Source organism: Hyperolius riggenbachi, chromosome 1, assembly GCF_040937935.1.
Source record: "Hyperolius riggenbachi isolate aHypRig1 chromosome 1, aHypRig1.pri, whole genome shotgun sequence".
Taxonomy (NCBI): domain Eukaryota; kingdom Metazoa; phylum Chordata; class Amphibia; order Anura; family Hyperoliidae; genus Hyperolius; species Hyperolius riggenbachi.
This window is the reverse complement of record NC_090646.1, coordinates 298,176,799-298,190,674: the sequence shown is the minus strand read 5'-3', so window position 1 is coordinate 298,190,674 and position 13,876 is coordinate 298,176,799. Positions and strand designations below refer to the sequence as shown.

Here is a 13,876-nt window from a genome sequence, read left to right as displayed (position 1 = left end):
CTTCTCTAAAACTTTCTAATGGCAAACATTTATTAAAAATATTGTGGATGTACATAGCTAATGTAAATCTGTGTCCTTATCTTTCAATTCATGTGGTCTCTAAATCTATCTATATTCCTGACTATTCTCCGTGATGGCAAATGCACTATCCTCTTAGGCCTAGTGCACACCAGAGCGTTTCTGCTGCGGTTTGCGATCCGCTTGCAGGTGCGGATCCGCTAGGGTAATGTATTTCAATGGGCTGGTGCACACCAGAGCGGGAGGCGTTTTGCAGAAACGCATACTCCCGGGCTGCTGCAGATTTTGGATTGCGGATGCGTTTCTGCCTCAATGTTAAGTATAGGAAAAACGCAAACCGCTCTGAAAAACGGCACTTCAGAGCGGTTTGCCAGGCGTTTTTTGTTACAGTAGTTGTTCAGTAACAGCTTTACTGTAACAATATCTGAAATCTACTACACCAAAACCGCTACACAAAACCGCAAAATGCTAGCTGAAACGCTACAGAAAAAGAAGAAAAAGCGTTTCAAAATCTGCTAGCATTTTGCGGATCTGCTAGCGGTTTTTGGTGTGCACCAGGCCTTAGATCTAGAACCTTTATGCTGAGAATACGCAGAAAGAAAAAACAATCAAAATCAGATCGGACCTGTCGGAAATTATCTATCGAGCTATCTGTCTGCTGAAAAAACTCATGATGTATTCCCAGCATTAGAGTTACTTGATAAGAGGCAGGAGTAAAGTATTCATCTAAAAAATGTGCTAGAGAATTTAGGTACTGGATATTACCTAAAGTAGAATATTGGTAATTTTACTGCTATTACCCTAACTAACTTATTTCTCACCTACTCCTAACCTCACCAATGCAATGTGATAACCTCTGTAAGAAATAACATATATGAAGTAGAACCTTGGATTGAGAGTAACTTGGCTTAAGAGTGCTTTGCAATATAAGTAATACAATTCCACGGAGACAGCCTCTGTGGAAGCGCATGTTAGCGTGAAACGACCATCAGGCGATTAGTTCCCAGCACCCACCGCTAACACCACACTCCGCAGCACTGGTATGTTGTTCTTGTTCACTTGTATCTGTATTGAACATTGAATCTGAACATTGTGCCTCACTTTGGTAATAAAAGTCACTTGCAGTGCCGATCCCTCCTTCCTCCTCTCCTGTACATACACATATTTATCTCGTGATGTCATGTGTTACTTCATGGTAACCTATGTAAAATGAGTTATTTCACATCATAAAATTAAGGAGGAAATATACAGATAGAACGCTTATTCTTATCTAGTCCCTGGATAGTGTAATGGTTAAGGGATCTGCCTCTGAGTTCAAATATTGGCTCTTCCTATTTGGTAAGCCAGCACCTATTCAGTACGATGTTCTTGGGCAGTACTCCCTAACACTGCTTCTGCCTACTGAGTGTAGTCTAGTGGCTACCTCACAAGCGATTTGAGTCTGGAGAAAAGCACCATACAAATATTGGAATTATTATTATATTATTATCTTGGAAACCGGTCCTAGAGTGAGTCTCTAAGTTAAGTAAAATTTTCTATATGTATTTTATTCACTTCACAGTATCTCCATGATTCAATGATTTTGGTGTCAAAAGGAGGCAAATAGTAAATTATAGGAACCAAATGTAAACATCACAAATGGAACTCTGAGGCTTTTGAGCAGAGCAGATTGTCCAAATAATGGTGCTATTATTGAAGAAAAGTCAACTACAGTTGTTCTTGCCTAGTTTGCGACATATTTAAATCCTTAATTGCTAGCCAGCTGCTCCTGTGTGGACAGACCACAGACAAATCACAGATCTGTCCTGTGTGGACAGATCAGACATTCCAGCTTCCAGACTGTGTCTCACGACTTTACAGGCAAGAGGAGGGCGAAAAGCCAGGAGAGAGAGATACTCTGTGTGTGTAATTCCTTAGTAGCCAAGCATTGCCGTAGACTAGAGCTTGTATTTTACAGACAGAAAGTTTTGAATCAAGATTATTATCCTGATTCAAAATGTCCTGCCTGTAAAATACAAGCTGTAGTTTATTGTAGACTTATTTATTTTTTGTTTATTTATTGCAAGTTTTAAAAGAAAAACTTCTATGGATGAATAGAAAGTTTAGAGATACAATTAAGTGGAAAAAGAATGCCTATAAGGTCATAAAACAGGAGGGGGCCGAGGCTGCATTAAGCAATTATAAGGAGTGCAATAAAGGTTGTAAAAAAGAAATTAGGCTGGCAAAGATTGAAGCTGAAAATCAAATCGCTAGAGATATCAAATCTAACCCAAATAAGTTTTACAAGTACATCAACTCTAAAATAAGAAAGGTTGACTGTATTGGACTTCTGAAGGATGAGGGTGCGAACTCAATGGTGGATGATCAAGGAAAGGCAGGGTTATTAAATGCTTTCTTTGCTTCTGTATTCACAAGGGAAACATCACTGTTGCAAATTACAGATGCAGAAGAGTCTCAATTTTCCAATCGTAATATTAAATACTTAACGCAGGAAGAAGTGAAGGCAAGACTAAATAAATTAAAAATAGACAAGGCACCTGGCCCGGATGGCATACATCCTCGGGTCCTAAGGGAATTAAGTTCCGTTATTGATAAACCACTTTATCTTATCTTTTGTGACTCTCTTTCAACTGGCAGAGTAGATTGGCATACAGCCCACGTTTTCTTATTATTTAAGAAGGGCAAAAAATCAGATCCGGGAAATTATAGACCTGTAAGCTTAACGTCAGTTGTGTGCAAACTATTGGAGGGGTTACTAAGAGATACTATACAAGACTTTATAGTAGAAAATGATCTTATTTTTCAGCATCAGCATGGGTTTACTAAAGACAGGTCCTGTTTGACTAACATGCTCAGCTTTTATAAGGTAGTAAACACTAATGTGGATATTGGGAATGCTGTAGATGTGATATACTTGGACTTTACAAAGGCCTTCAACACTGTTCCCCACAAAAGTCTGGTGCAAAAGTTGAGGATGCAAGGACTGGGGAAGTCTGTGTGCATGGATAGGGAACTGGCTAATGGACAGAAAACAAAGAGTTGTAGTCAATGGATCTTATTCAAAATGGGAGACTGTTGTCCAGTGCTCTTCAATGTATTTATTAATGATTTAGTAGATGCAGTAGAAAGCAATGTTGCTATTTTTGCAGATGATACAACATTATACAGAATCATCAACTCTCAGGAAGATAGGGACATATTGCAACAGGATCTGGATAGGATAGCTATATGGGCACATAAATGGCAGATGAAATTCAATGTTGAAATGTTGAATGTAAAGTCATGCATTTTGGTCATACCAATGGTCTAACGCCATACAAAATGAGATACAGATGGGGACATCAAACTTGGAGAAGGTCTTAAGAGTATTCATCGACAACAAGTTAAATAATTGTATTCAATGCCAAGCCGGTGCAGCTAAAGCTAATAACATTTTTGGATGCATTAAAAAGGGAAATGAAAACTTGAGATGCTAACATAACATTGCCCCTGTTTAACTCTCTAGTAAGGCCACATCTGGAATATGGAATTCAGTTCTGGACACCAAATTACAGGTAGGATATTGCAGTTTTAGAGTGGGTGCAGAGACGGGCAACAAAATTGATACGAGGGATGAAAGGTCTCAGTTATCAAGAAAGGTTAGATAAACTGTGTTTGCTTAGTTTTAGAGAAAATACGCCATAGAGGGGATCTAATTAACATGTATAACTACATCAGAGGGCAATGTAAAAGCTTGGCGGATGAGCTCTCTAGGCCTGTCCTTAAAGGAATAGAGGACATGATCTGCGCGTGGAGGAAACACGTTTCAGCCATTTATTTAGGAAAGGGTTCTTTACAGTAAGAGTGATTAAGATGTGGAATGCATTGCCACAGGAAGTAGTTATGGCAAATGCTATATATGCGTTTAAAGGGGCTTAGATGCTTTCCTTGCATTGAAAGACATCCATGGCTATAATTACTAGGTAATGCTCAGTGATGTTGATCCAGGGATGTTATCTGATTGCCATCTGGAGTCGGGAAGGAATTTTTTTCCCTTTTGGGGCTAATTGGACCATGCCTTGTAAGTTTTTTCACCTTCCTCTGGATCAACAGGGATATGTGAGGGAGCAGGTTGGTGTTGTAGTTTGCTTTCTGGTTGAACTCGATGGGCGTATGTCTTTTTTCAACCCAAATAACTATGTACTGTATATACTCGAGTATAAGCCGACTTTTTGAACCCCCAAAAATGGCCCATAAGTGGGGGTGTCGGCTTATACTCGAGTCACTTCTTCCAAGTACCCCCGCCATGTGAAAAACGGAGGCAGCTCTCCCTCCGAGTGCCTTGCCGGCATGTGTTTAAAGCGAGTGTCCCCCTCATAAACAATGTTGTGAATGGCGTGCAGTGTTGTTATACGTATATGCAGAGTGATGTGAACTGTGCCCCCCTGGATGTAACCCCTTTCCCCCCCTTCCCCGTATATGCAGAGTGATGCGCAACGGTGCGGGCTTCCTTTACTCACCGTTCAGCACCGTCCGCCTCGATTCCGCACCGCCCTCTCTCTCATCGCTATGACACCCGGTTAGCTCCGTCCACCTCGATGCCATAACAGCCTCTCTCTGTCTCACCGCTATGACGCCCTCTGGTGGTGGAGGGCGTCATAGGGATGAGACTGAGAGAGAGACTGATACGGCATCGAGGTGGACTGAGCTAACCGGGTGTCATAGCGATGAGAACGAGAGAGAGGCCGATGGGGAATCGAGGTGGACAGCGCCGAATGGTGAGTGAAGGAAGCACGCTCCATTGCTCATCACTCCGCATATACCGGGGGGAGGGGGTGCGCAAATTACTTCACATCACTGCATATACTGGTGGCGCCGCACTTCACAATCATCACCACCGCATACCTGCACATGGAGGAGGCAGGCAACAAGGATCTGCACACCAGCACAGCACTGTTTATGAGGGGGACACTTGCTCTATACACAGGCGGGCAAGGCAGTAGGAGGGAGACAGCACTCTGTGTGAAGGGAGTGCTGTGACATTATTTACAGGCAACACCCTTCTTCCTGGTACCCTCCCTGGCCTTCCATTACTGCCTGGGTCCACATGGCTCACAGACAATATCACACTGTGCCAGGAACAATGACCTGATTGAGACTGGGCAGTGAGCATGCTTGCAGAATAGGAAAGGAACAGCTGCAACCTCTGAGCCCCTGTTCTTATTCCATTAGACAACATTACTTTTAATTATTAGCATAATAATTGCACCCATACCACCAAAAAGTTGCCATTTACATAACTGGGGCCTCTTCCAGACCCCCAAAGTCTATTGGGTCCCTGCAGCATTTACTACCCTCGGCTTATATAGTCAGGTCACTCACTTTTCCATGTTTTTTGGGGTAAAAGTTGGGGGTCGGCTTATACTCGAGTATATACGGTAAGCTTTGAGCTTGTAAGCCTTCTTCAGGCTCTATTCCTGATGACTGATAATGTTAGAACATACAAGCAGAAGGAGGTAGAGATTTTTATTTTATTTATTTTTTTGCAAATATACCGGTAAGTGTCATTCAGATACATTAATTACAAGGTATCTTGCAAGGATTGTGAGGTATTTATGGTAAATAAAAACCCTTGGTTTACTTAACGCCTACACGGACACAGGCTGATAGAAATACCATATTCTGTTCAGTGTCCACTGCTGGAGCCCGTGGAAACAGTTAATTGTATGTTACGGGGGAGGGGGGGGGGGCGACACAGGAGCAGCCCCAGCCTCCTGTGTCGGGAATATAATAAAACTCGCTGATAAGCAAATTACAGCCATACAAATTTTCCTGGCTGATTGCAATTTCTGAGGGCGGGGAGGGATGGAAAAAGGTCAATAGTTCATGAATTTTAACTCTGGGATTCTTAATAGACTGCCGTTGAGCAGAGACAACAAAACATTCAATCTACTTTGTAAATGTTTAAATATAAAATAAAACCTTGGGATATCTAATAAAAATTCATTTTTAGGAGTAGTTTATCTCATCAGTTTAATTTCATCTCGGGTTCGCTTTAAAAATGTGACAACTGTAATTTAATAGATTTAAACTGTAAGTTGAAAATATATATATTTTTCAGATAAAAGTCATAAGCAGTAACTTGTATATACAGTAATTGCAGCACTGAGTACAAAAACTAAAATATAACTAATTTAAAAAAACTATTTATAGTGCTGCTGTAATAAAGCAGCCACTGAACGTTCAAAATCAGATATACATATCTGATTATGACTGTATATCTGAAGTGTACACAGAAATCTTTTATGTATATTAAATAACTTCTCTGCTGTATGAACTAAGTTCACTGCATTGTCACTAGTATTATGTCAAACTGAGCTATTATGCAAACTGACTTTCCCACATCTTAATATAGGTAGTCCCCGACTTACGAACGACCCGCCGATACGAACTGCATGGATTCAGTGTTTCCATGGGAACAAGCCAAAACATTTTTTTTTTCAAATTGGACTTTTAGTCTTTGAGAAAATCGATTTTAAAAAATTCTAAGAAAAATGGCTTTTAACCACTTTACCCCCACCCGTACGGATTTCTCCATCCCTTTTTCCACCCTGTTACCACCAAGGGACGGAGAAATCTGTACCTGACACCACTCCCGCCGCTGTCCGCGCTACCGCTCGCTCGTCCGCGCGCCCCCGCGCTCGTGCAAGCCGCCGCCCGCTCGCCTGGAGATTCATTGATCTAAGCCCCCCGCAATGATAAGCTGCTTCTATGAGAAGCAGCGCGATCATTGTGAAAAAAAAAGTTGCCAAGCCTCCCTAAACTTCCTGCAAGCGTATTTCCTGTACGCTTGCAGGTCGCATAAACAAAAACTCACTGTGGCCATCTTGTGGCCAAATAGTAAAACTACACCCTAAAGCATTTTTCACATACAAATACATTAGCTGTACATTACAAATGAACTCATTACCTCCCACACTCCAGAATAATTTTTTTTTTTTGTAATTTAAAAAAAAAATACAATTAAAAAAAATACATAAATAGTTACCTTAGGGACTGAACTTTTTAAATATTTATGTCAAGAGGGTATAACACTGTTACTTTATAAACTACTATCCGACCCGCAGCGTAGCATAATAGGGTAGAGGGCAGGAAGGGGGTATTGGGCACAGCTGCGGGGAGGGGGTTGGACCCTCCCTCACCTGGGTCCCCCATGTGCACTCCCCCCTCCAGCTTAAGCACAGTAGCAGCCGACACTATTAGTAAGAGGCAGCGGGCGGGGATTATTATTATTATTTTTTTTATTATTATTAAGTATTTATATAGCGCCGACATATTACGCAGCGCTGTACAGTGTATATATATATATTGTCTTGTCACTAACTGTCCCTCAAAGGAGCTCACAATCTAATCCCTACCATTGCCATATGTCTATATTATGTTGGGTAAGTACTGTAGTCTAGGGCCAATTAACTTATCTGTATGGTTTTGGAATGTGGGAGGAAACCGGAGTGCCCGGAGGAAACCCACGCAGACACGGAGAGAACATACAAACTCTTTGCAGATAGCGCCCTTGCTGGGATTCGAACCAGGGACCCAGTGCTGCAAGGCGAGAGAGCTAACCACTACGCCACCGTGCTGCCTCACCTCTTCCGTGTTCCATTGTGCGTTCCACTGTCGTCACTTCCTGCAATGCTGCACACTGTATTGGTGTAATTTGCCTTTTTAAAAACTGAAGGAAATCTGCAATAATTCAGCTACAAGTGAACATTTGTGGTTACCCACAATGCACTGCTACTAAATATGCAATTTACCCCTTTTCCCCCTTGGTAAGCCGAGCAAGCATCCAAATCTGCTGGTGTATAGCGAGCATATAGCTTTAAATTTTACACAGTCATATCAAACCCACATGTAGACAGCCTGTTTCAGACTTTTGGTCCTCATCAGTACATGGCAGGGATTGATACGGCTGTATGAGATAGGGCTTGGACCAGTACAACAGAGTAACCAAGCAGCTCAGGGTGACCCAAACCACTCGGAATGTATAGAGGGATAAAGGGGACCAAAAAGACCTCCTACTAAAAAAAGCAAAGCTTGGTGTAAATTGCCTTCCTAAAACAGAAGGAAATATGCAATAATTTAGCTATAAGTGAACATTTGTGGTCACCCACAATGCACTGCTACTAAATATGCAAATAATTATTTCCACCCTTAGTAATCCAAGCAAGCATCCAGAACCACTGGTGTATAGCAAGCCTATAGCTTTACATTTTACACAGCCATATCAAACCCACATGTGAGAGCCTGTTTCAGACTTTTGGTCCTTATCTGTACATGGCAAGGATTGATAAGGCTGTATGAGATAGGGCTTGGACCAGTACAACAGAGTAACCAAGCAGCTCAGGGTGACCCAAACCACTCGGAATGTATAGGTGGATAAAAGGGACCAAAAAGACCTTCTACTAAAGAAATCAAAGCTTGGTGTAATTTTACTTCTTAAAACAGAAGAAAATCTGTAATACCTCAGCTATAAGTGAACATTTGTGATTACCCACAATGCACCGCTACTAAATATGCAAATTATTCCTTTTCACCCTTGGTACATCAAGCAAGTTTCATACGGTCAAATCAAACCCACATGTGACAGCCTATTTCAGATGTTTGGTCCTCATCAGTACATAGCAGGGATTGATAAGGCTGTATGAGATAGGGCTTGGACCAGTACAACAGAGTAACCAAGCAGCTCAGGGTGACCCAAACCTCTCGGAATGTATAGGAGGATAAAAGAGACCAAAAAGCCCTCCTACTAAAAAAAAAGCAAAGCTTGGTGTAATTTTCCTTCTTAAAACAGAAGCAAATCTGCAATAATTCAGCTATAAGTGAAAATGTGTGGCTACCCACAATGCACTGCTACTGAATATGCAAATTATCCCTCTTTGCCCTTGGTTTGATATGACACTACTTCTTCTTCTTTCTTGGACCAGCCCCTTCTTCTTGCTTGGACCGGCCCTGGGGGCAGGGCGCTACTTCTTCTTCTTGCTTGAAGGTTGAGGCACTTACTTTATTATATATATAGATGGGCTTGTAATTGGGGATGGACGCAAAACTGAAAAAAATGCACCTTTATTTCCAAATAAAATATTGGCGCCAAACATTGTGATAGGGAAATAATTTAAACGGTTTTATAACCAGGACAAATGGGCAAATACATTTCATGGGTTTTAAAGAGACACTGAAGCGAAAAAAAAAATATGATATAGTGAATTGGTTGTGTACTATGAATAATTACTAGAAGATTAGCAGCAAAGAAAATATTGTTTTTTCTAACATTACATCATTCTATAGTATGTGCAGATTACACAACACTCAGCATTCAAAATGAGTCTTTCAGAGCAGTCTGTGAAGTAATGACCTCTCCTCTAGCAGAGGAAAAGTAAATAGTCCAGGAACAGTTGAGATAATAAAAGTCAGATAACAGCCCGCTCTACGACTAACTTAGTCGGAGAGCTTAATGGTTTGTTTGCATAGAGATAACAACTGGAGTTTCTCAACTCTTCCTGTACTGGAAACAATTACACTGATGTATCTGATCTTAATGTTTTATTTCTTAGCTGTGCTACACATACAAATCATAATATCATTTTTTTTTTCGCTTCAGTGTCTCTTTAATTACAGTAGCATGCATTATTTAAAAACTATAAAGGCCGAAAACTGAAAAATAATACTTTTTTTCCCACATTTTTTCCTATTTTCCCATTAAAACACATTTAGAATAAAATAATTCTTGGCATAATGTCCCACCTAAAGAAAGCCTAATTGGTGGCGAAAAGAACAAGCTATAGTTCATTTCATTGTGATAAGTAATTATAAAGTTATAGACGAATGAATGGAAGGAGGGCTGAAAGGTGAAAATTGCTTTGGTGCTCAAGGGGTAAAACCCCTCAGTGGTGAAGTGGTTAAACTTGTGTAAGCAGGCACAGAGGGCAGAGGTGACACTGGGGGGGGGGGGGGGAGGGGACACTGGAGGCAAAGGGGGGCACAGTGGAGGTACAGGGAACAGGTACATTGTTCCGACTTAAGAACAGATTCAAGTTAAGGACAAACCTACAGTCCCTATCTCGTATGTTAACCAGGGACTACCTGTATGTATTTTAGTACATTACAAAAATAATTAATTTTATTTGAGCTTTAATATGTCTTAACAACTGTATTTGAGTGTTAACACATATAACTATTGTTGACTCCAGGACTAATTCCACATGATATTCAAACTCACTTTGCTCATAAAGTCAATTGTGATATGTTATTTAATTTGGGGTTAGTGTGTACAGTTTAATCATAGTTATACAGTACTACTACTGTATATTCTCCTATGCTTTCTGCTCTTATAAGTCCACTGAGAACATTGTGCAAATTGAAAACAGAGGTGTCTATCACCAGATTGTGCATAAAGAATATGTAATAGAGTAAAAGTCCCCTTTTTAATTTGCAGAGTAACTCCACAATTAAAGGTTAATGAATGTTACCAGAGTCTTTAATAAAATAAATAAAAAAGCTACAATGACAGACTTAGCTATAAATTTAAGACCCAGACTTTACCAGTCTCCTCATTCATGTTGGCAGTGACGGTCCTGGATGGCCTACATAGTAGTGTGCCCACTTCCTGGCCAGGAGCTTTGTTTCGTTCCCAAAAGGACATACCATACTAACGTAGTTTTAAAATTGTCAAGCTTTGGCAGTGATGAAATGCCTTTTTATGTTTCATTCTTTGAACTATTAGTCAATGTTAACATAAACTGAGGAGTCTGAGTTGGAATGAAATGATTTTCTTGCCAACCCCACAACATTGAATTTTTAGCCTTTTAGCTAGATGGTTTTTGCTAGATGTTTTTCGCCAAGGTTCTCGGTTGGGCTTGTCTATTCTGAGAATATAACGTGTATGTCAGCCCCCGATCCCTCTCCATTGCATCTCAGAGAGATTTAGACTGGGGGAACATCTGAGTAAAGCTCAGGCTGACCCTATTATTCTACTCACCCAACCCACTCCATGCTGCTTTGTGCTGTCTTTTATAGCTTACACTAATTTGTGAATAGGGGTTGTTACAGTTTCTGCTCTTTTTTGCAGATCATTACCAGCATGCAGATATTATTGCAGTTGCTTTATAGTTTACAGGTAAGTAATACCCTTCCTCTTTTTATTGGTTCAGTACACATGTTGAGTAAAATTGTACCTGTAATGAAAAAAATAAAAAGCTAGATCCTTATTTCAGTAGGACCAGTTGCATAAGTTAAATATTTCAGAGGCTTCCTGGACCTTTCTGAAGCCCATTCTTCCAGTACTGGGTCCCTCTAAACCTATGTAAACCAAAAACGTTCTTGTTGCCGTGGTCCTGCATGCACTGGAATGGTGGGCTCGGCAAGAGTCTGGGAAGCCAATGGAGAATGGAGGTTTGCTTTAATGAAGCTCATGATCTAATTTTCAGTAGGTTTTTACAGTGTTATCCCCAGGCTCTTTTAGCCGGGTGCTCAACCCGCCTAGTTTTGGTGAGCACCCGGCTGTCTTCGGCTTACCTCCTGCCATGCTGTAAGCAGAGTTGCGCAGAGAAGCGCTGGCCCTGCATTCTCTCATCTTGCCCCACCTGGTTACTTTATCATGCCACCCGGCTACTATTTCATGCCACCCAGCTGGAAAAAGTTCTGGGGAGAACACTGCATTTATTTACAGTCAGCGGGAAAGCCCGGCTTTACACAAAGAACATTTGTTACAGGATAAAACTAAGCAAACGGACATCAAAGTTTTAAAGGGAACTTGAAGTGAGAAGTACTGTATGTGGAGGCTGATACATTTATTTCCTTTGGATCAATGCAAGTTGCCTGGTTATCCTGCCTCTAATACTTTGACCCATATACCCTGAGCAAGCTTGACTGACTGAAGTCCTATTGGATTAGCCACATGTTCGTTTCAGGTGTGTGAGTCAGACAGGGTTGCCAACTATCCGTCCATAGAAAACATAGCGCAATTGGGCTTCCCTTTCTTGCCTGTACATTCTCTCAGGGTGTCCGTTCAGTCCAGAACCTCTAGTGCCCATGTGTGTTAGTGTGGCCACAGCACTTTAAAGTTACAGCTCCTCCCTCTGGCTGTAATGCATGACTACTGTGCTAGCAACTTTATGTGGTGCACAGAATAAGAAAACATCTTCCCCCACCTCATCCCTATGAAAGAGAGTGACAGCAGTGCTTCAGCTCCCTCTCTATGCCCCATCAAGCTGGAGAAGCAGCACGAGGTATGGAGATGGAGAGATATATTGAGGAACCGCCTTCCTCCTTTCAGTGATCAAGAGCAGGATGTGTAGTATCAAGTGTCCCCAGCAGCAGAGAGGAGGAGGGTGCAAAAAGCAATGAGACTACCTGGTCCGGTCTGTAACTTTGTGGAGTATTGTTGCCTGTGCTGAAAAAGTTTTAGTAGAGATCATGGAGATTTGTCAAGTCCCTGTTAACAGATGATATGGATGTAAAAGTCAGGCACACAAATCTAGTTTGATGAGCGTCTTTTTCCATGCATTACTGTAGTAAATGGCCAGTTCAATGGGCCTGATTCACAAAGCGGTGCAAACTTTTTCGCGGACTTTTGCGCGCGCAAAGTGCCGCGATCGCGCGAATTGCGGCACTTTGCGCGTGCAAAAGTCCGCGAAAAAGTTTGCACCGCTTTGTGAATCAGGCCCAGTGTGTGTGGCCTGTGCTGCAAAGTGTGCTGATTCTTTCTACCGGAGAAAGGGCTGCATTATTCCTATTTAACTTTGTCAGTTGTAGTTAATTAGAATTGGAAGCGTCACTTTTAGAGTTTCTTGCAATTATGTTTTTTTAAGCATTTAAATGCTCTACTTAAAGCAAACCTGAAATGAAAATAAACTTATAAGATAATAGGACACCCAAGCCACTTATTTATTGGTTATATAATTATTGGATATAACAACTAATACCGGTTTATAGGTGATGTTTGTATACCATCATGTGATGGCGAGGGTGGATGCACCTGTCAAGTTTTATTGTTTATTTAAAGAGACACTGAAGCGAAAAAAAAATGATGATATTATGATTTGTATGTGTAGCACAGCTAAGAAATAAAACATTAAGATCAGATACATCAGTGTAATTGTTTCCAGTACAGGAAGAGTTGAGAAACTCCAGTTGTTATCTCTATGCAAAAAAGCTATTAAGCTCTCCGACTAGTCGTGGAGAGGGCTGTTATCTGACTTTTATTATCTCAACTGTAATTGAACTGTTTACTTTTCCTCTGCTAGAGGAGAGCTCATTACTTCACAGACTGCTCTGAAAGACTCATTTTGAATGCTGAGTGTTGTGTAATCTGCACATATTATAGAATGATGCAATGTTAGAAAAAACACTATATACCTGAAAATAAAAATATGAGAATATTTTCTTTGCTGCTAATCTTCTAGCAATTATTCATAGTACACAACCAATTCATTATATCATATATATTTTTTCGCTTCAGTGTCTCTTTAAATCATTACAGAAAAAATTGAAAAACAATAGAGATTACGGTTTGTACATGTTTGTCTATTCTGTTGATAGACATGCTGTAATTTATCTTCTGTTTTTCTCCAATAAAAACGAGTTAAAAAAAAAACTTATGAGAAAATGAATTGTATATGTAGTACAGCTAAGAAATAGAACATTTAGTAGCAAAGAAATTAGTCTCATATTGTTTTCCAGTATAGGAAGAGTTAAAAAAAAACAAAGTAAGTTATCTATGCAAAAGAGCTTCTCTGAGCTATTCAACCCAATTCAGTCCTGTTTTCTGAAGCATTTAAACAGCTAAGAAACATTGAGAGACAGCTAAAGATAAGGTTTTACT

At 40.6% G+C, this 13,876-nt stretch overlaps 1 protein-coding gene across 3 annotated transcripts in view; it reads left to right on the top strand.

Moving 5' to 3' along the window:
• The window catches only part of LOC137508598 (rho guanine nucleotide exchange factor 18-like), a 168,138-nt gene that overhangs the window by 110,292 nt on the left and 43,970 nt on the right, over positions 1 to 13,876 (top strand). For all 3 annotated transcript variants that reach the window (XM_068233766.1, XM_068233767.1, XM_068233765.1), the window contains exon 15: positions 11,123 to 11,170. In XM_068233766.1, coding sequence (XP_068089867.1) covers positions 11,123 to 11,170 — 48 coding nt within the window. The remainder of the gene's footprint in view (positions 1 to 11,122; positions 11,171 to 13,876) is intronic.